The 23,256-nt window shown below is 44.8% G+C and overlaps 1 protein-coding gene across 2 annotated transcripts in view; it reads left to right on the plus strand.

The window, feature by feature from the left end:
- Positions 1-23,256, plus strand: part of gcn1 (GCN1 activator of EIF2AK4) — a 177,220-nt gene that overhangs the window by 88,531 nt on the left and 65,433 nt on the right. For both annotated transcript variants that reach the window (XR_011356331.1, XM_069933655.1), the window contains exons 27-32: positions 4,977-5,057; positions 13,025-13,168; positions 16,090-16,217; positions 17,850-18,039; positions 19,319-19,389; positions 20,672-20,837. Coding sequence is in view for 1 of the 2 variants with exons in the window: in XM_069933655.1 (XP_069789756.1) it covers positions 4,977-5,057; positions 13,025-13,168; positions 16,090-16,217; positions 17,850-18,039; positions 19,319-19,389; positions 20,672-20,837 (780 nt within the window). In the remaining variant the exon portion in view is untranslated. The remainder of the gene's footprint in view (positions 1-4,976; positions 5,058-13,024; positions 13,169-16,089; positions 16,218-17,849; positions 18,040-19,318; positions 19,390-20,671; positions 20,838-23,256) is intronic.

The following is a 23,256-nucleotide window of genomic DNA, read 5'->3' on the forward strand; positions in this document are numbered from 1 at the left end:
TTGTGGCTCAAGGGGGGAAAGATGCTAACCTCTGCCTCGTGTCTACGAGGAACTTTTACCCAGAGTGTCGGTCCCATAAGTAAAGGAGGCTATCACAGTGGCCAGCCACAGTAGCCATTAGCGATGGCCAGCCCCGGCGTTTCCCAGAAAAGAACAGGGTGGGAGGCAAAGGTGCGCTCCTGAACCCCTCTTTTGGTGGTAAAAACACCAACGGTCTGAACTTGGGTCGCTCCCTGCTGTGGGCATCACCGGCTTCGTTGGTGGCGTGGGGAAGGCCCGGGCCTTGGGGTATGATGCAGCAGCTTGGTCAATGGAAGCCCTGCCATGCTGCTTGGTGTATCACAGGATATCTGAGCGGGCCGCTATTTTGCATGGGTCGACAGTGATGAAGGAAGCTGATGTATCTTCTGGCATCTACTCGAGAAAGACTTGTTCGAACAGTAAACGTGACTTATGGCCGTCTGCTAGTGCCAGCATCTCGTTCATTAAGGCCAATGGCACGTGATCGCCTAGGCCGTCCATGTGGAGCAACCGCACTTTGCACTCACGGCGGGAGAGGCCAAATATAAGGATCAGAGTTGAAAATGAGTTGAACCAACCGACTTTAATAGAACTCTCGCACCCGTTTAAATCCCTCGGAACCCGATGACGTTTGCGACTCCCGGGTCCTTTATGACATCAGCCTCCGGGCTGTGGGCTTGCCCCCCCACCCAGAGCTCTCACAGTCAGATCTGCCATGGACTTGCCCGCAACTCTGTGAGCCGGTTAGCCCGCAACAATATATTTACCTTAATAATGAACAGAAAAATGAATTCAAGTATTCAGTATTATTCATGTCCCTGGGAGCACTTTGCAACCTTGTTGTTTAACAAGTTTGGTTGTTAGTTTATGGTATTCAGTATATTTGCAGGATCGGGCTGCAGTTAATGGATTGCTGGGTGTAAGATCCTCTGTTCATAATCCTGTGTTGCATTTGTACGGGAAAAATGATTTCAAAACACATGGCAGCACCTGTGTGGAATGAGGTCTCTTCAGTCCTCTGGAAGTTTATCATGGTGAAGGGTGCATCTTTTTGAGGCCCTCCACAAAATGACAAAAGCAGTCTCTATCCTCAAGGACCCCCACCACCCAGACCATGCCTTCTTCACTCTGCTACCATCAGGAACAAGGTACAGGAGCCTGAAGACAAGCACTCAGCAGCACAAGGACAGCCTCTTCCCCATTGCCATCAGATTCCTGAATGATCAATGAATCAAAGGCACTGCCTTACTTTGATTTTTCGTGCATTATTTTGTAAGGTGGCTATACGAATGTTTGCACTGTGATACTGCCACAGAACAATGAAGTTTATGACTTGTTCATGACAATAAATTCTGAAAATATGGGAGGGTCTCCTTCTCTAGAAAACCATCCTTGCTGGCGAGACTGTCATGCAGGAATTGCAAGAACGTGATTCCTTAAGCTTTACTGAGAGATGATATTCTGATGAGCTTATTGTCATAATTTTTAATATCATTATCCCTCAAAATTGATCAACAAACTCCAAGACCTGCACCTCAAGGCCCCACATTGTAATTGGATCCTGATTTCCTCACCTCCAGATCCTAATCAGTGAGGATTGGGAAGAACATCGGCTCCACAATCTCCGTAAGTACCAGGGCACCACAGGGCTGTGTTCTTAGCCCCCTCCTCTACTCACTCTATGACTGTATGACTCAATACAACAACAACACCCATCTACAACTTCACTGATGATACCACCGTAATGGGTTGGATAAAAATGGGGGATGAGTCAGCGTATCGGAGGGAGATTGAAAACTTGGCTGAATGGTGCACCAACAGCAATCTTGCACTCAATGTCATCAAAACCAAAGAGCTGATTATTGATTTGAGGAAGGAAAACCCAGAGGTGTATGACCCAGTGATCATTGGGGGAACAGAAATGGAGAGGATGACCAAATTTAAGTTCTTGGGAGTCACTATCTTGTAGGATATTTCCTGGACCCAACACACCAATGGCATCGCGAAGAAGCCACGTCAGCGCCTCTACTTCCTCAGGAATTTGTGGAGGTTTAGTATGTCATCAGAAACCCTGGCAGATTTCTACAGAGGAGTGATGGAAAGTGTGCTGACCAGCTGCATCACGGTCTGGTCTGGGGACACTAATACCCTGAAGTGTAAAGCCCCCCCAAAAGGTAGTGGACACATCACAGGCAAAGCTCTCCCCTCCATTGAGAACATCTACAGGGAACGGTGCTGTCAGAGAGCAGCAGCAATCATCAAGGATCCACACCACCCTGCAAAGGGTTGTATGTGATATCATCTATGTACTCTGACAATAAATCTGATGTACACATGAACTGAATTCTTACTTACTCTAGCCAAACAGGTACTTTGGTTTTTTTTTAAACTGCAGTATTTAAATTTCTAAATAAGGGTTTTGAAAATATTCACTTCCTCCCTGCTGCGGCAGGTCAAACTTTTGGGATGTTTGCGTTCAATTCCATTACCTTCATTTGCCCTTGTTACTACCTCCGCTGATGCTATTTGTGAAATAAATTGTGTTTGAATCAGTGCCTTGCACTTTCTCCCGATATACTGAATACCTTGCAGCCAATACTTCTGAAGTCTAATAATGTGTGATGCCAAAGGACGAAGCTGGCACTGTCCAAATTTATTCCCCTAACATTGCCAAGATCCTAACTTTCTGAGCTAATTCGGTCTTCAAGCTGGAAGAGCAATTAGAAAGACAACATGAGAAGGACTGTGGTGCATGGAACTGGAATGTTCGAGAGCTTCAATCTAAAATAAAAATCGAAAAAATGAAATCACAAAGGAAAGATCTTCAGGATTAAAGGAAAAAATAACTATAAACACCACATTGGTGAATTTCAGATTTATTGTCAGAGTGATATCACATACAAACCTGAGATTCTTTTTCCTGCGGGTGCATCAGAATTACCACTTATTGGTTGTACAAAAGAAAACTACTCAACAGACACGTAAATAAATAAATAAATAAATAGCTGGAAACAGATAACGAATGTAAATACAGAGAGAATTTTTAAAAAATTTATAAAGTGCTCAAGTCAGAGTCCTTAAATGAGTCCCTGATTGAGTTTGTCATTGAGGAGTCTTATGATGGAGGGGTAGCAGCTGTTCCTGAATCTGGTGGTCCAAGTCTTGAGGCACCTATACAGTGAAACCCCGTTATAAACGCAATTATTGGCGTCCATAAAATCTCACCGTGAAGCAAGCTAAATTGGAGTTTCACTTTACTTGCATTTTTCCAGACATCCCCATTCCTGCCTGGAGCTTGGCACTCCTCATGTTATATCTGAATTATATCTGAATACCTCTTTCCTGATGGCAGCAGCAAGAACACAGCGTGTGCTGAGTGGATCCTTGAAGATTGCACCTGCTCTCTAACGGCGGTGTTCTTGATGGTGGAGAGGGTTTTTACCTGTAATGTCCTGGGCTCTGTTCACTACCTTTAGGGGGGTGCTTTATGCTCAGGGGTATTGATGCCCCAAACCAGACTATGATGCAGCCGGTCAGCATACTTCCCACCACACCTCTGTAGAAATTTGCCAGTGTTTTTGGTGTCATACCAAACCTCCACAAACTCCTGAGGAAGTAGAGGCGCTGATGTGGTTTGTTCACGATGCCATTGGTGCATTGGGTCCAGGAAAGATCCTCCGAGATAGTGACTCCCAAGAACCTAAATTACCCTCTCCACCTCTGTTCCCCCAATGATCACTGGGTCGTACACCTCTGACTTTCCCATCCTGAAATCAACAATCAGCTCCTTGGTTTTGGTGACTTTGAGTGCAAGGCTATTGTTGGAGCACCATTCAGCCAAGTTTTTACTCTCCTTCCTGTATACATTTTGAATGGAAGGTTTGCTGATTAAATTTATAATTATCTGTGTGAAGTGTTGTCCACTGTTGCCACAGCATTGGTCCAGATTAAAACATGTGATGCAGACTCTCCTTTTACCATAGAGGTGAGCTGTCATGTCCAGGTAGCCATTCTGGATACAGTAAAACCTTTGGACAGATGTATTTACTGGGGACTTGAGATTGCATGACTGGCAAATTAACCCCTAGAGGGCGCCATTTTGAAACTTTCACTTTTTTTAACGCGTTGTCTGCAAAAGTTTTTGCCGGTTTGAATTACGGATAACGGGGAATTTACTGACAATGCCTTGGTGTACCCCACAATGAAGTCCAAATAAAGAGCAGCCAACAGCCCACACTCCTGACCATTAGATGTTCATTCATCAAGAATTAAAATTGAATTAAATTGTTTGTCACATGTACTAAGATACAATGAAAACTGTTTTGCATCTGTCCAAGCAAGTCACCTGATACACAGTGCACCAAGTCGTGCAAGAATAAAAGCAAAGGTGCAGAGATAGTGTCACATCAAACAGAAGTGCAGGGTGCAGTACTAAAGAGAAAAGTACCATTAAACAGTGCGAGCCAGGTATCATTTTGTACTAATGGATTTTCTTACTCTGCCAACAGGAGAGGGGAGAAGAGAGTGTGATGGGGGTGGGATGTGTCCTTTAAATATGTTGACTGCTTTCCTGAGGAAGCAGGAGTTGAAGATAAAGTGGATGGAGGGGAGGTTGGTTTGTGTGATGATCTAAGCTTCATTCACAATCCTGCGCCTTTTTAAAAAAAAATTTAGACCGGCCCATGACGCCCAATTACAGCCAATTGACCTACAACCCCCGGTATGTTCGAACGATTGGGGAAAACTGGTGCCAACCCCCCTCCCCCCCACCCCGCAAGGGGAAACCCACATAGACTCGGGGAGAATCTATAAACTCCTTGCAGACAGTGTGGGATTCGAACCTCAGTCTCGACCACTGTAATGGTGTTGCGCTGACTAATGCACCAACCGTGTTTCCCCCCACCCTCCTGCTGGCAAAGGTTCTATAATAACGTACGACTGATTGTTCTTTTCAGACTGGACCTGAACTGCTGCCACGAATGGCAATGCTACTCCTGCTGACCAGGGTCATGGCCACTGCCTCACCACGACTCCAGGTAAATTCTAAGCCTCCTTCATCCTGCAAACAAAGGTTGAGGTTTTATTTCAATTTATTTTTTGTGTAATTTTTAAACCTTGTGCTTCACAGGTTTGAACCTTTTGAACTTGGATTTCTTGCGCTCATCTCCTTGGGGGCAGTTTCATTCATGGAGATTTTGTTTGTTGATGAGGGCTAATAGTGGATTTCCATTCCAGTTAAATTGCTTTGGATCTTGGACGATGCCAGAATACAGCACTTCTGTAGTATAAATCAAGATTCGCCCTTGGCAGAAATTGCCTAAAGCGCCTCTTACAGTCAGAGAAAGAAAAGCAAAAGAGAGTCCCCAAGTTTCCGTGGATTCACCTCCATCAGTCCCGCAGCCACAGAGTCCAGTCCAAACCATTGGCAACCCGAGCTCCTGATCCAAACCTCCGACTCAATCGGGAACCCCTCGGCACCCCCTCGTATCCCGGTTCTGATACCTGGGACCCCTTCAACCAGTCTCCAGCAGTCCACACCACGGTATGAATCCCTCGACTGCAGTCTCCAGCAGCTCTCAGCCTGCCTGGGTTCCTCGCCTTGAGTCACCAGCAGCCCACCACGCCTTTGGGTCAGCCGCAGAGCCCCTCGCTGGTCCGCTGCTGTGGTCACCGTCCTGTGGGTTGTCTCCTCTGCTCCTCCTTTTCAGATGGGCATGTGTCTCCCCATTCTCTGGTGCCCTGCTCTAGTCCTCTGCTTCTCTGGAGTCCACAACCCCTCATGGCTGCTGCCAATCATAGGTGCCACCATCTTGGGTGTAGGCCTCACCGTCATGGGATTTTAAATAAAACTACTGTCAGCTCCTTTAACGGCAGTCAGACTGGGCAGTTGGACCCTGCAGGAGCACTGTGTCTCCGCTCCCCTCTCTACGTGGGTCCTTAACAGCTGCTCTACCATCAGACTGTTTCTCTCCATTCCTGATCTGCTCAGTGGTACTGCACACTTTTCGAGAGGGACCGCTGGTCAAGCAGCATCAGCGAGAAAAGGGATGGTAGAGGTTTCAAGCAGAAGCTCTTCATCTGGGTCCTGATGCTGCTTGGCCCATTGGCTTCCTCCAGCAGATTGTGCTTGGCTTCAGATTACAGCATCTGCCGTCTCCTGTATGCGTCCATGATGACATTCCACTTGAGGAGATTGCACTCGAGCAGAGTCTCTCTGGGGTTCTATTTCTTCTTTCACGTCACTGCAAACACTTTTCCTTATTTACCGTTGTTCACCATGGCTGGCAGCCAGTGAAAGGTTTCTGATGTGCTTTTGAAGGCCACATGCCCCATTGGTCACCTTGTTTGAAAGACATTCCAAATTATTTAATTCATAATCTTGCAACTTCACCCTCTTGTAGGTAGTTTGCAATGGTAATTGTTAGAATCTTGGAATCAGAGGTGGAAATTTGTACACAAGGTTCTACGGAAAGCAGTGAAAGAACCTGTTAGTTTACATTTTGCACAAGCTGTCAGGAAAATCTCCCCCGCTGCTGACGGCAAAGCGCTTTGGAACCTTCACATTAAAGCTGTCAGATGAGGCCTCTAACATTAAACCTTTTATTTTGAATGTTTTCAAGTCCCTCAGAGTCGGCTTGAATTTTCTCACTCGGGTTAGTTATACTTTGAGTAAGTTCAAGAGACCAGATTAAAATTGTGGACAATTTACTAGAATTTCCTGCTTGTAGGCCAAAGATTGCTCCCCCTTCCCAATTCTTGGTCCGTACCCTTGCAAGTTATGTTCTTCAGGTGATCAACCAGGCATGTTTTAAAAGTGGCTGGTGTTTCTGCTTTACAGGATCCCCAGTGCTTGTTACAGCAATAGTTTTTGTCGATCTCCTCGAACCCTTCTTTCAATCTGTTTCTGAATTACTGACAGTTCTGCCAAGGAAATGGGTGTTTGTTTTTTTTTTACCCTGCCTAGGACTCCTGTGATTTTATAAAAACCCAGACAAGTCTCTCCTCCCGTCTCCTTTGTACTGAGGAAAGTGACTCCAGCTTAGACAGTGTCCTGGCAAAATCCTCATGAATCTCCTCTGTGTCTTTTCGTTCAACCCTTGTGCCCCCACAATGATCATGATCTGAATTGAACGCAGTACACCAGGTGCACCCTATCTTTGAACATACACCATGGTAACAGGCCCTTCTGACCCAAGAGCCTGGTTTCCCCACTTCCACCCCACCCCCGCAATGTACCAGGCCCTTCTGATCCATGAGCCATGTGACCAACAACCCTTGTGCATTTTTTGAAGGGTGGGAGGAAACCAGAGTATTCAAAAGAAACGCAGACACAGGGAGGACGTACAAACTCCTTACATACACTGCCAGGTTCAAACTCAGGTCGCTGGCACTACAATAGCATTATGCACTGCTGAACGTTTACTGTGTAAGATGATACTTACTCTGTAATCTCATGACCATACTCCTCTTGTCTACTACACTCAGCTAATAAAGGCAGGAATCCCTTCATGAGTGATTGGATGTGATCTTCAAAGATTTGGGTACATGTACTCACCCTATGCTCCTTTTGATCCTGTGCATGTTTTAGTGTCCTACTGTTTATAACATCTTCCTCACTTCATTTGCCCTTCCTCAGGCCTGACCTCATTCTTCTCTGCATGTAATTCAGTTTGCCAATTTTGAGCTTGCGTATCAAGTCCATTGATGGATTCTTGTTCTCAAAGCAGAATTATACATACAACATTTACAAAGCAAAAGGAAGCCATTTGACTTACAGTACATTGGCATTCCAAAACACCTTGATTCCACCTCCCAGCACCAGGATCACAGACCAGCAGATGACAGCTCTTCAAGTACACATTCTAGAATATTTTCAAAGTGATGAATGTTTCCATCTTGTCCACCTGCTCCAACAATGAGGTCCTGACCCCAGCAAGTTACTGGATGGAAATAATTTTCCTTGTCTCCTTTCCAATCTGATCACCAATTATTTTAAATCTCTACCCCAGTCTCTTGGTTCTTTGTGAAGAGAAGTCGATATTTGCTCTTTATTTTGACCTCATTCTCGGATATCTCTGTCTCCACTACTGCTTTCCAAGGAAAGCAGGAGCGCATGATTCAATTATTCCTCACAATTAATTTTTTTGGCAATATCCTGAAAATCCCCTCTGCTCGTCCCTGAAATAACCTTCCAGTTACGAAACACCTGTCACTCATTGCTGTCTATTTCCTGCCATCCAACTCCAGTGGCTTTGGATCCAGTTTCCCACTTTTACCTTTGCATCCCATTGACCAGCCGACCACATGGGTCCTTGTGAAAACTTGCCAGAATCAAAATAGATCAGATTACCCTCATTGACCATCCTTGGTACGCCCTCAATGTTCCATGTTTGGGCAAAGAACAACTTCATGGTGGCTGTCTTTAATTAATCTATGTCTTTCTAACTGAAGGTTTAGGTTTTAGAATTAATTCCAATAATTTGCATGTAGAAGTTAAACCAGCTGGCATCTAATTGCTTGGTTTTCCCTTCCTCCCAGTATAATGTTAGCATTCTTCCTTCAGAAAACTTGAAAAAATAGAACAAAATCTTTGCAGTTTCTAACCCTAATGCTGTCCATTCAAGAGTGCACTTAAACCACTTGCAGAGGGAGATGTCCAAACCTTCAATACCTTCACTCTGCTTATCTTGTCCATTTCACACACTTCCTCCATAAGTACAATATTGCCATTGTTCACCTAAAAGTATTTATTAGGAACCTTGTTCAGCTGTTTCCTTGGTTTTCTTTTTGCTCTTTTAATTATTAAAGTTTCTGCATGTTCTTAACTTAGTTTCCCAGCATTTTCCTTGTACTTTTTAAGAAATTTTTAAAAGCTTAGACACACGGCATGGTAACAGGCCATTTTGGTCCATGCCCAATTAACTACATTCTGAAGGGTGGGATGATCGGGCACCTTACAGCGCAGGATTCGAACCCTGGTCCCCATTGCTGCTGACATAACAGTGTGGTGTTAAATGCTACGACAACTGTAGTGCTCTATTTTGCTTTTATTGCTTTCATGCATTCCCTTTTAATTTAATTCCAAATTTCTATACTAACTTCATTTCCTTGCTTGTCCAGTCTTTCTTCTTCAAGAAGCACTTGCGTTCCCGTTTTTCTTGCTCGACCCTCCATGGTCTTTGACCTCAGAGTTATAGATTTGGCAATCCCATCCTATTTATTGGGGAGGGTTGTCTTGAATCATGCAACCTGTTTTGAAGCCATTGTCAATTATTTTAATTGAGCTCTCTGTGCTTAATTTCCATATCCCATAAGAAGAAGTGACCTAATCAGTGCCTCCAATTACTAAAACTAGCATTGAGCAGAGCAATTTTTGATCCTAGCATCCATTTTTGTTTTTGTTTCTTTAATCTCTAATGTTGGATTTGGTTATTTGTCTGACTGAGATCATGTGTCCAAACCACATCAGATATTCTTGTGGAGCTACGTCCTTTTCCCAGTTCAGACATAGGGAATATCTTCAGACCCAATGTACTTCAAACCACACACCATTTATTCGCAATGCCTGTTGATATCGAGTCTCACTCATGAAGCTTACAATGATCCATAACCAAGTGAGCCTCGAACCAGTTCCGAGCCGAGGATGCTGCTGATACATTTGTACACCTGCATATCTTTGCCAGCCTCCCTTGATTAGAGGTTCACAGCTACCTCCTGCTGCAAGCATTTTCTATATCGGTCTTGAGCACCTCTGCATCGATCAGCTCAGCGGATAGTAATCAGCATGGTGCCATCAGTTCCTTTGCAACCATCATACACGTAGAAGCTGTTAACAGGTAGTTTAAGACTATGAACAAATTTTGGAATGTCCGGGTTCCCCTTGCTCCTTTAAGCAATTCCTCATTCTCCTCAGCACTCCTGGATATCAATGAAACAGAACTTCCCATTACATATCCCTTGTTGACCTATGCGTCAAAAAAAGTTGACTTGTGCTGCCACTGAAATTTTCCTATTACTGGCGTGAGACAGTTGGCTTATCCCTTTTTAAACAGCAGGACCACATCAGCAATTTGCCAGCTTACCACCTATTGCTAAAGAGCATTGGAAAAATATATTCAGATCTTGTTCGGTTTGTTGCCTTGCTTTTAAACACCAAAGATCCAAGGCCTGAATACTTCAAACACCGCTTTTTTTTTCTTCCCTTAATATCAATGCTTACATTGTCCCTTCTCCCATAAAGATAGATTCCATGTATTAATTCAAAATGTTACATATCTTCTCCAGACTTCTGGGGGGATTCCATCCATACCTGCTGCTTTGCCACTTTTCAGTTGTTCGATTGCCTTATATGTCTCATCCAGGGTGGGAACCTCATCCAGCTCTAGCCTTAGGGGCTGTTGAGGGAGCTGGAGCAGGGCGGAATCTTGGACTGAGCGGTTGGTACTGAAAAGAGATTGGAAGTGTTCTGACCATCGGTTGAGGATGGAGATCTTGTCGCTGAGGAGGACTTTGCCGTCTGAGCTGCGCAGCGGGCTTTGGACTTGGGGTGAGGGGCCGTACACAGCCTTTAGAGCCTCGTAGAAACCCCTGAAGTCGCCAATGTCCGCGCTGAGCTGTGTTCGTTTGGCGAGGCTAGTCCACCACTCATTTTGGATCTCCCGGAGTTTGCGCTGAAGATGGCTGCATGCGCGACGGAAGGCTTGTTTCTTCTCTGGACAGGACGGCTTTGTAAGGTGAGCCTGGTGGGCAGCTCGCTTCTTTGCCAGCAGCTCCTGGATTTCCTGGCTGTTTTCGTCAAACCAGTCCTTGTTTTTCCTGGAGGAGAAGCCCAGTACCTCTTCAGTGGATTGCAGTATGGTAGTCTTCAACTGATCCCAGAGGGTTTCAGGGGACGGGTCCGTGAGGCGGGTTGCAACGTCGAGCTTTGCTTTGAGGTTTGCCTGGAAGTTTCCTCTCGCTTCGTCTGACTGCAGTTTTCCAACATTGAACCTCTTTCTGGGGGCTTTATTGTTCCTGGGCTTTGGCTTGAAGTGAAGGTTGAGCTTGCAGCGAACCAGCCGGTGGTCAGTGTGGCATTCCGCGCTAGGCATGACCCTGGTGTGGAGCACATCTTGTTTGTCACTTTCTCGCACCAGGATGTAGTCCAGGAGGTGCCAGTGTTTGGATCGGGGATGCATCCAGGTGGTCTTAAGGCTGTCCCTCTGCTGAAAAAGGGTGTTTGTAATGACAAGCCGCTGTTCTGCGCAGAGCTCCAACAGGAGGCGCCCATTGTCGTTGCACTTGCCGACGCCATGCTTGCCCAGGATTCCTGGCCAGGTTTCTGAGTCTTTGCCGACACGAGCGTTGAAGTCGCCCAGGATGACAACCTTGTCGGCTGTAGGGGTACGTTGGATGAGGTTGCGCAGGTCGGTGTAGAACTTGTTCTTTTCTGCTGGTTCCGCCTGGAGGGTTGGAGCATAGACACTGATGAGGGTGATGTGACGCTTGTTTTGAAGTGGGAGTCGCATGGACATGATTCGGTCCGAGAGGCCAAAATGTTTGGCCTGGAAGTCAGCCTGAAGAAAACTGAGGTCCTCCATCAGCCAGCTCCCCACCATGACTACCAGCCCCCCCACATCTCCATCGGGCACACAAAACTCAAAACGGTCAACCAGTTTACCTATCTCGGCTGCACCATTTCATCAGATGCAAGGATCGACAATGAGATAGACAACAGACTCGCCAAGGCAAATAGCGCCTTTGGAAGACTACACAAAAGAGTCTGGAAAAACAACCAACTGAAAAACCTCACAAAGATAAGCGTATACAGAGCCGTTGTCATACCCACACTCCTGTTCGGCTCCGAATCATGGGTCCTCTACCGGCACCACCTACGGCTCCTAGAACGCTTCCACCAGCGTTGTCTCCGCTCCATCCTCAACATCCATTGGAGCGCTTACATCCCTAACGTCGAAGTACTCGAGATGGCAGAGGTCGACAGCATCGAGTCCACGCTGCTGAAGATCCAGCTGCGCTGGATGGGTCACGTCTCCAGAATGGAGGACCATCGCCTTCCCAAGATCGTATTATATGGCGAGCTCTCCACTGGCCACCGTGACAGAGGTGCACCAAAGAAAAGGTACAAGGACTGCCTAAAGAAATCTCTTGGTGCCTGCCACATTGACCACCGCCAGTGGGCTGATAACGCCTCAAACCGTGCATCTTGGCGCCTCACAGTTTGGCGGGCAGCAGCCTCCTTTGAAGAAGACCGCAGAGCCTACCTCACTGACAAAAGGCAAAGGAGGAAAAACCCAACACCCAACCCCAACCAACCAATTTTCCCTTGCAACCGCTGCAATCGTGTCTGCCTGTCCCGCATCGGACTGGTCAGCCACAAACGAGCCTGCAGCTGACGTGGACTTTTTACCCCCTCCATAAATCTTCGTCCGCGAAGCCAAGCCAAAGAAAGACATATCTTCTACTTCACAGGCTCCTGCTCTCTTAAAGTGCCCATTCCTTTCTATTTTTCTTTCACGTATCAAATATAGGGTTTGTAAAACTCGTTGAGAAAATTTGAGCAGACGTGTCTTGGTATGTCTGCTTTACCAGATTGCACTTTTGATGAGTTGCCTTGTACAAATAAGAAAAATAAATTCTTATAATTCCAGACTCGTGTACAGGTTAACAGTTATGTGCCCAAAATGCAAGCAACTACTTTGTCTGTAAGTGACTGCTTAACTCAATGCGTCTTGTTGCAGGGACTTGAAGAAATTGTCTTTGGAAAGCATGAATATATAAAGTATTACATTTTGTTGTATCTTGAAGAGTAACAGGTTAACACTTTCCCTGATAAATGGTACAGATGGTTTACATTGCAAAGTTCCATAAGCTAGTAAGTCTGTAAGGAGTGCCATGTCTGTTTCCCAGATTCTGCAAATGGTGTTCAAGAAAGCAGCAAATAGATGGAAAGAGAACTCTGGATTCTATTTAATTTGTGAAGTTTTAAAATCCTATCTTTTTTTAGGTTCTGGCATCAAATACTCTGACATCTTTGTGTGCCAGCAGCAGTGGAGAGGAAGGATGTGCATATGCTGAACAGGAGGAGATTGATGTCCTATTGCAAGCTCTGTTGTCGCCATGTTCTGCAGTGCGGGATGCTGCTCTAAGGGTAACAAATCTTCCATTAATATTTTCTGTTCATTAACAATGGAGAGATGGTCAGCTGTATTCATTCCTGGTCTTCCAGTGCAACCAATCTTAAATGCTCCTGGGTTCAAATCCCTCCTATTCTGAATTCTTTTATCTCTGGCCTCTTGACCACCCCACTTCATTTTTCCTGTTTGTGGTCATGCGTTTATCCATAGGCGCTAAAATTGGGAGTTCACAACCAAAACATCTTGCATAACTTATTCCAAAAAAAAAGTAAAGGCGCAAGATGTCCAAAAGTGCTATCCCTTGTTGACCTATCCCCTCCCCTCTCTTCCGGGGCTCCCTCATCCATTCATCCCTTCCCTCTAATTGCCCCCTCTGGGCCTCTGCACCCTCCTCTGCAACTGGATCCTTGACTTCCTCATCGGAAGACCACAGTGAGCATGAATTGGAAATGTCTCCTCACTGATTATCAACTTGGCCCATTAAAGTAGAGGCATGGGTGTGCTTTCTTGACTGTGGTGTCGACATGGTTGATCCAGGTCAGGTCACTGGAAATGCTATCCACCGTCTCAACTTCAGTATCGTTGATGTGAACATCGGAGTGGGTTCTCCTGTCCTGCTCCCCACACCCCTGAAGACCATAGAAGAAGAATTGTCAGAAACTGGTTGTGAACTTGTAGTCTTTTGACGCTCCAGAGAGTTGTTAACTCGGCCAGCGACATCATGGGCACCAGTTTTCACTCCCTTGAGGACATCTACAAGAAGGTGTCTGAAGAATGCAGCCTCTCTCCTCAAGGACCTCCCCAACCCCAATGGCCATGCACTCTTCATTTTGCTACCATCAGGAGCCTGAAGATGAGCCCTCAGCAACACAAGGACAGCTTCTTCCTTGCTGCCATCAGATTCCTGAATGGACAATGAAACCACAGGCAACCACTTTCATTCATTCACAGGGGAACAGGCCATTTCGACCCACGAGCCCATACCACCCAATTCACCTATTCCCCCGGTACATTTTAAATGGTGGGAGGAAACTGGAGCCCCCGGGGAAAACCCATGCAGGCAAGAAAAGAACATACAAACTCCTAATGGCGTGGACTTGAGCCCTGGTGCCCATCGCTGGGGCTGTAATAGCATTGCACTATGCCAACCATGCTGCACAAACTTAGAAGCTGACTGTTGACTTTAGGAAAGGTAACCCAGAGGTGTACAATCCAGTGTTCATTTCAGAATCAGAGGTGGAGAGAGTTAACAAATTTAGTTCTTGAGCGTCACTATGTCAGAGAATCTCTCCTGGACACACACACTAATGGCATTGTGAAGAAATCATGACAGGCGTTTGCAGAGGTTTGGTATGACACCAGAAACCCTGGCACATTTCCACACTGTGTTGACCGGCTGCATCATGGTCTGGTATGGGAACACCAATGGCCCTGAGTGTAAAGCTCTCCAAAAGGTAGTGGACCCAGCCCAGGACGTCACAGGCAAAACCCATCCCAATATCGAGAACATTTACAGGGAACGCTGCCGTCGGAGAGCAGCAGCAATCATCAAGGATCCACACTACCTGGCACACGCTCTGTTCTCGCTGCTGCTGTCAGCGAAGAAGTACAGGTGCCACAAGTCTCGCATCACCAGGTCTCCAACAGCTGCTACCCCTCCCCCATCAGAGTCCTCACCGACAAACTCAATCAAGGACACATTTAAGGACTCTGACTTGTGCACTTTATTTATTTTTATTCTTTCTCTATTGCACAGTCAGTTTGTTTACATTCAATATCTGTTCACAGTTCTTCAATTGTTTACATGTATGCGCTGTGTACAGTTTTTTGTTCTACTAGTAAGTGGTAATTCTGCCTTGCCCGCAAAAAAAAAGGAATCTTAAGGTTGTATGTGATGTCATGTTTGTACAGTACGACTGAATATCTGAAATGGTCGGGACCGGGCCTATGTCAGATAATTTTTTTTTCAGAGAACTGGTCATTTTTTAAAAAACAGCCTAGTAATAACAGCAAATCACTTGATTCAGTGTTTAAACAACAAACAACAAAGGAAGGCTTTTTAAGCATTAAAATAATGTTTAATTCTCACCAAAAATTGCTGGCCGCCACCGAACACTAAGACAAACCCAACATGGCCACCGATCACCGAGATGAACCCAACCACCGCTGCCGATCCCCAAAACGAATCCACTGCTAATCCCTGGGGAGGCTTCCCAGGCCAGTGGAACACTCACTGGCGAATAGGCGGACTCCTGTCCCAGGTCCCCGGAGCTCCTGTCCCCGACACTGGAGTGCTGACTCTGAATCCTCCCCAGGCCTACTGCACACACATACCGGCGAAGTAGGCCGAGGGGAGGATTCGTTGTGTGGGTGAGGGAAGGAGGAGGATGGGAGGTTACACCCTGGAACTTGAGGTCCCCGTTCCTGCCCAGGAGACCACTCTCCTCGATGACACCAGGACAAGGGATTCTTCTGACCGCTTGCGGCTGGGAGACAGCGACATGCAGTTTGAGAGGGAGAGTTGGAGAGAAAAGTCAATAGGGAAAGGTAAAGAAGAAATGGAAGGAGAGAGAGAGATGGGAGTTAACTGAAACAAGGACAACCGTTCTAATTTCTCACCGAGTGAATTTATTTCAACCTGTGAGGTCAATTCGGCTCCAAAAAATTTTTGGATAAATGAAGATTTTGGATAATTGGAGTTCTCTGACAATAAATATGAAATCTTGACCTATTTATTTTTAAATAATTTAAAGCAATATTTGCATTGTTAGTGCTGCCTCAAAACAAATGTGACCTATTCGTGAGAAAAAGTTCTGATCCTTAAAGCTCTGCCACTGATCCATGGGTGATAACAATGGAGCTGCAATGTTGGCCTTTTGAAGTTTAAGGCATACTTTTTAGGTTGTGGTTATCTTGTCCCTCTGCTGTTCTGCAGGGATTGCTGGAGATGTATATGGTGCTACCCACCATAGACAGTGATGAGAAGAACGGACTGAATCTGCTGCGCAGAGTGTGGGTTTCCCAGTTTGATGTGGACGATGAGAACAGACTCCAGGCTAAAAAGTGAGGACTCATTTACTTAAATCCAAATCATGATAAATGTAATGGCTTTCCTGGACAAAAATGTTTATAATTTAATATTTCCTCACCAGATAGTAAATAGTCCATCTTTTTCTAAGGTGAAGTAAATAGGCTGACCTTCCTCCAGCATTGAGAATATCTTAAACCAACTTAATGTCTCAAACCAATTTCTAGTACGTGGCAGATGAAGAAAACTGCTGTGCTGTGAACTTGTAAAAACGCACTGAGGAACTCAGCTGGTCATTCCAGTGTCAAGAGGAGTCAAAGATATCTCATTGACGTTTCGGGCCTGAGGTTCCTGTACTGTCCCTGCCCATCATTTCCACAAGTAGTCCTGTGCAAGGACATCAAGAGGATTTGCGCGCTGGGCACCGTGGCCCAGGTGCTTCGTGGGCACAATCTTGCTGAAGTGACTCGTCTGCACAAAACTCGTCACCTCATCCATAATGTTTCCATAATTATGGTTTTACTTTAGCATTGTGCCTTTTTAGTTCAGGGTACAATTCTGCAGAAATGCTGTATGTTTAATTTCTCTTCTTCCAGTAGAGATATTCACCCTTGGCTTTCTCAACTGGTTTTAAAAGATGCCATGGCGTGAATTTGAAGAGTGGGAAGGGCATTCATGCCACTCTCTGAGACGATATTTATTCCTCAGTCAATATTACTGAAACTGATTATTTTCCTGCCTGGAAATTAGTTGTTGCGTCTGAGATTACAGCAGTGATTACATTTTGGAAAGTATGAAATTGACTGTAAAACATTTATGTCCCTTGGTTATAACAAGTGCACCATAAATTTGATGACTGGTTTTGAACCATTCGGAAGATTTATGATTTGGAAAACTCTGAAGTATTATTTTAGGTAGAGTACAGTAAAATATCCATTATGAGGAATTTCAAATAACTGGCAACCTCAAGCAACCGCGCAAAACAGTCGCGAAAAATAACATCCTTTTGGCCAACATCCGACCGCATAATGTCCCATAAGGTTATAATAGAGTTCAGAAATCCCGATTGGAGAATGGGACATAGCGGGTGCAACAGCTGCCCACACGCAACACGTGTTTCTCATGTCTGATGGAAACAAAGCAATCGTGCTGCCAGGTGTATAATAGTACAGTACATGTGCTTTGATAGTCATAAGACCTATGTTACTGGCTTATGTATGTACTGGACTTTCTATCATTATTTTAATGTGAACTTCCCCTACTTACAAATAAAAAGAGTTTGCTTCGACTCGTAGGCAGCAGCATTCAATCTCGTGTATCGCGTGTCTCTTGAGTCTTGTAGCCTTCACAGAACATATCGTGGACGCGAAGTGACGCATGACTGTAGGGAAAAATTGCGAGTTTAAAATCGGCGCCCCCTAGTGGTCAGTTTGCCAATCCATGCAACACACAATGGCTAGCATTCACTTAGCTGCCATCTACCAATCCCTGGATACCAGGGGTTTTACTGTAATTAGCTGAGGTATTGGGGTGGGTGAGTGAACAAGGCCTATAATGTCATCATCTGACTCATAGAAGGCTGTGAGATTACTACTGGTTGGGATGGCATTACATCAGATAAACTACACTGAATGACTCTCCACATTGTCCATCTGACTGTCTTTCAGGTTGTGGGACACCATGGGCCTGGAGTTTGAGCCAGCTCTCTGCTCGCTGCTGATTAAGGATGTGATATATCATGAGGAAGCAATTCGCCAGGCAGGAGCGGAAGCACTGTCCAATGCCGTGGCCCAGTATAAGCGGCAGGCTGCGGAAGTGATGGCGAAGCTGATTGAAATTTACCACGAGAAGCTTTACGTGAGTTCACAAGAAAAACGCAGGGAAAAAAAATGAAATAGATCTTTGTCTAAATTTGGAAGTGTCGATTCCTGCTTTTTCTTTGTTTACTTCTGGGACTCTACAAATAACTGGGGTGAGGGGAGGAGGAGAGAGAATTTAGTTTTGCATGTGGTCATTTCTTTTGAATTCTCTAAATCAAATTCCGTTTATTTTGGGTTATGCCAGTACTCAGTCAAGGTGTGAAGCCAGAGCACACCACTGAGCAAAAATGTTCAGCTTGCCAAGTTCAGAAGCTTCAAAGAAGAGAATTTTCTGAAAAAATTCTGCTGATAATCCTGTGGGATTGCTGATTTTCATGACCTTTTCAACTGTGGGGCAGCATGATGGGCACAGCGCAATCCTGTTACAGCGCCAGCGATCGGGACCGGGGTTCGAATCCCATGCTGTCTGTAAGGAGTTTGTATGTTCTCCCTGGGTCTTCGTAGGTTTACCCACCCTTCGAAACCTATGGTCAGTTGGGGGTAATTGAGCGGCACGGGCTAATGGGCCAAAAGGGCCTGGTGCTGTGTTGTATGTCTAAATTTATTAAAGTTTTAGAAATGCTGAAACATGCAGATATTTGATATGTTGAGATGAACAGTGAAATTTGCGATACAGATACAGACGCTCCTCAACTTATAATGGAGTTGCATTCTGGAAAATCCATCTGAAGTCATAAAATATTGCAAGCCTAGAAAAATACTGCCAGTTTTATAATTAAATTTTGAATACCTTTATTTCACACATTATCGTACACAGCTGAAGGCATGCTGGGCATGAAGTATATTTGAAGCATTGAACTAAAATTAATTGCTAGATGGTGGGGATGCTAAATCAACAGGGTCACCAATTTCACAGGGTTGTTCACAGTGCACATGTTTGCGTGTTCGCTGCAGAGAATGCAAGCGTGTCTAGGTCAGCATCGTGAGAGAGTGTGCTGTACGATACACTTGTGCAGCCCAACATCAAGAGAGAGTAGCGTATCGCATATCGCAAACGTGAAACAGATCAGAATTCGAAATTGAAAGTACCATTGTAACTTTGAAAATTGTAAGTCGGGGGAGCACCTGTATAAACCGTGTGATTTCAGTGCTGCATTGCCCAAGGTTGCAGGACCTGTATATTGTCTAGACCAGACCAGACTAGACTTGAAAAATATTTATTTGGAAATTATTCCTTGAATTCATTTTTTGATTCCCTTTCAATGTTTAGCATTCAATCGCTGGTTGTTGCTGATAAATCTAATTGCTCTGTGCAGATGCCGCCTCCAGTGTTGGATGCCCTTGGTCGAGTGATATCAGAGTCTCCGCCTGATCAGTGGGAAGCCAGGTACTGTGTCTCAGAGTTGTACTGCAAAGGGTGCCTTTTCTTCCATTGTCCCTCCTTGCTGCCCTTTGTGTACCCTCTTGTTCCCTGACATCAAACCGAGGTGGAATTTAGTTTTGTCGTTCTTGCCAAGGCCAGCTATCTGAGCATTCAGTCCATGCAGTGAAGTCCTGATATCCCTGACCTTTGAACACCTTCGCTTACAGCTGCAGCATTCTTCCCTTTATTTTTCAACCAGTGATGAGTGTGCATCGAGGTTACAACACAGCGTGCTTTTTTAAAAAAGTGAACAAACAGATTGTGACTGTCATAGATTAAGTTCAGCATCTTAATTGAAGACACAAGTCAGTATGCATTGGGTAAAGTAAATGGCCTCAGGGGCAGTGAGCATTATCAGCAATACAATGGTCGGAGACAGGGTCAGTGACCCCAAGTGTTGACACCAAAAGACATTTTTAAGTTAAGAATTGTAGGGATTGTGAAAATTCCGGTTTCCCTTCAGGATCTCATCCAAGTGGTGAGATTTATTTCACCGAAGTAGTGACCAGAAAAGGAACTGTTCCTGACCCAGTGCTCAATTTTGATGCATTTGCATGCCTTCCAGCAAAGGTCAGTGGACTTGACGAGGGGCAGATTGGCTTGCGCTGTTTCTCCTTGTTAAACCGGAAGCCATCTTTTGCAATCCCCAAAAGTGCTGGAGAAACACAGCGGGTCCCGCAGAAGTGGAGGGTGACGAATGTTTCGGGCCTGGGTTATTGTGCGTTGCACTCCGCCCCTGCATCTGTAGACTTGTGCCTTTCTTTCCAATGGATGCTGCCTGTGACCTTCTGAGCTTCTCCAGCACGCTCGTGTACTGCATTGAGCCCCAGCCTCTGCAGACTAGCTTGGTTAAAGCCACCTTTTGCATTCCTGTGGAAAATCACCCAATAGATGCAGTAGAACCAAGGGCTCTCTGGCAACAAGTTACTATTTACAGTAGAACTCTAGACCACCTGAGAATCCAAACTTTTTGATGCACAGCGGCAATAAGCAACCACTTTATTTTTCTTTAAAACTGCTGCTTTTGATAATTGAAGCGAGGCGTGTTTGCTAATGAATGAATGATCAAAATTTACCTGTTTCATCTCTTTATTCCAACTTAAATTTTAATTCTTGAAGCACTGGCCGGGAATCCAACCCCCCGAGCAATCAGGATTTTCAGACCTCTGCTGTATCTGCTTGGCATGCTCTGTGCTGTTTTATTTTAAAAGCGGAACCATTTGTAATGGAGAGCTTTCTCTCACAGGTGTGGAATTGCTCTTGCTTTGAACAAGCTTTCCCAGTACTTCAATGGAGAGCAGGTCAAGCTGCTGTTCCAATTCTACGTGCCTGAAGCCTTGAATGACCGTCACCCTGAAGTCAGAAAATGCATGTTGGATGCAGCTCTGTCTGCGCTGAACACCCATGGAAAGGTAGGTCAGTGAGGAGGCAACCACAGGTTTTTGGTGCTTGCAGTGCACTGGATTCATGGTTGAGCAAACAGTAAAGTTGATTATTCTTGAAAGGTGATTTGCTGCTCTGGTGTCAGCGGCTGTGAAGCCAGAAATTATCTTTGTGAAAACATCTTAGTGAGAGTCTCTGAAGCAGTAGACTGGAAGGACTTGAGCACAACAATCTAGGCTGAGACTCTTTTAGGGGCTGTTCTGGAGACCAGCTCGGTTGTTGGAAGTGCTGTATTTCAGATCGGACGTGAAACTGCCCCATTGGCGAGTAAATGCTCCCAAGTCACTATCCAATCAACGGCAAAGTTTCTCCCACACCTCTTGTCACTTTTTAAAAAGAAACGTATCCTTAATCACCTTGTAGTTATGGCCGTTGCCAATTGACCATACAATACAGTGCAACTGATTATTCAGAATCGAATTCTTCAAAATCCTCAGTTATCCAAAATTTAAAAAAAAAATTTCAGACATCCTCATTCATCTGAAATTTATTTGGAGCCAAATTGACCAGGGCCCTCGGGCTCCCAAGCGGGGGCCTCGGTGGGGAAGTTTTGGTGATTGGTGGTGGCCACCGTTTTTTTTTTGTGAGAATTAAACATTATTTTAATGCTTAAAACACTGTTTAAACACTGTTACAAGTGATTTGCTGTTGCTACTGGGCTGTGTTTAAAAAATGACCGGTTTTCTGAAAAGAAACCATTTATCTTAAATAGGCCCAGTCACAACCATTTCGGGTAATTGGAGTTGTACTGTAATTGTATTTAATCAGTTGTACATTATACATTTTTTTGCTACTGCTAAGGCTATCATAATAAATCTTTTTTGCGCTCCATCCATTTTGAGGCCTAATTCTTTACTACTTATATTATTTAGAAGAAAGATCTCTGGATTTTTTGGGGTTTTTTGTGATTTTATTTAATATCAGATTTAGATCTTCCCAAAACGTTTTCACTTTCACACATGCCCAAATTGCATGTACTGTTGTTCCCATTTCCTTCTGACAGCGAAAACATCTACCTGATAATGTTGGATCCCATTTTTTTAACTTTTGGGGTGTGATATATAACCTGTGTAACCAATTATACTGTATTATGCATAACCTTGAGTTTATTATATTCTTCATAGTTCCAGAACATAACTTTTCCCATGTTTCATTTTTTATCTTTATGTTTAAATCTTTTTCCCACTTTTGTTTGGGTTTATAGCTTATTTCATAATTTTCCTTATCTTGCAGCTTAATGTACATGTTCGTTATAAATCTATTAATTATCATTGTGTCTGCAATCACATATTAAAAGCTGCTTCCTTCTGGTAATCTTAGTCTGTTTCCCAATTATCCTTTAAGTAGGCCTTCAGTTGATGGTATACAAACATTGTACCATGAGTTATTCCATATTTGTACTTCATTTGTTCAAATGATAATAATTTATTTCCCAAAAAACAATTTTCTATTCCTTTAATTCCTTTTCTCTCCATTCTCTTAAGGAAAGGTTAGCTGATTTTGCGTCAATAATAATTTTGGTATTTGGTCATTTGTTTTTTTCCTTTCTAAGTGAATCTTCTTCCATATATTGAGTAAATTATGCAATCTTCTTCTTTGGCTTGGCTTCGCGGACGAAGATTTATGGAGGGGGTAAAAAGTCCACGTCAGCTGCAGGCTCGTTTGTGGCTGACCAGTCCGATGCGGGACAGGCAGACACGATTGCAGCGGTTGCAAGGGAAAATTGGTTGGTTGGGGTTGGGTGTTGGGTTTTTCCTCCTTTGCCTTTTGTCAGTGAGGTGGGCTCTGCGGTCTTCTTCAAAGGAGGCTGCTGCCCGCCAAACTGTGAGGCGCCAAGATGCACGGTTTGAGGCGTTATCAGCCCACTGGCGGTGGTCAATGTGGCAGGCACCAAGAGATTTCTTTAGGCAGTCCTTGTACCTTTTCTTTGGTGCACCTCTGTCACGGTGGCCAGTGGAGAGCTCGCCATATAATACGATCTTGGGAAGGCGATGGTCCTCCATTCTGGAGACGTGACCCATCCAGCGCAGCTGGATCTTCAGCAGCGTGGACTCGATGCTGTCGACCTCTGCCATCTCGAGTACCTCGACGTTAGGGGTGTGAGCGCTCCAATGGATGTTGAGGATGGAGCGGAGACAACGCTGGTGGAAGCGTTCTAGGAGCTGTAGGTGGTGCCGGTAGAGGACCCATGATTCGGAGCCGAACAGGAGTGTGGGTATGACAACAGCTCTGTATACGCTTATCTTTGTGAGGTTTTTCAGTTGGTTGTTTTTCCAGCCTCTTTTGTGTAGTCTTCCAAAGGCGCTATTTGCCTTGGCGAGTCTGTTGTCTATCTCATTGTCGATCCTTGCATCTGATGAAATGGTGCAGCCGAGATAGGTAAACTGG

Source organism: Narcine bancroftii, chromosome 4, assembly GCF_036971445.1.
Source record: "Narcine bancroftii isolate sNarBan1 chromosome 4, sNarBan1.hap1, whole genome shotgun sequence".
In the NCBI taxonomy this organism is placed as follows: domain Eukaryota; kingdom Metazoa; phylum Chordata; class Chondrichthyes; order Torpediniformes; family Narcinidae; genus Narcine; species Narcine bancroftii.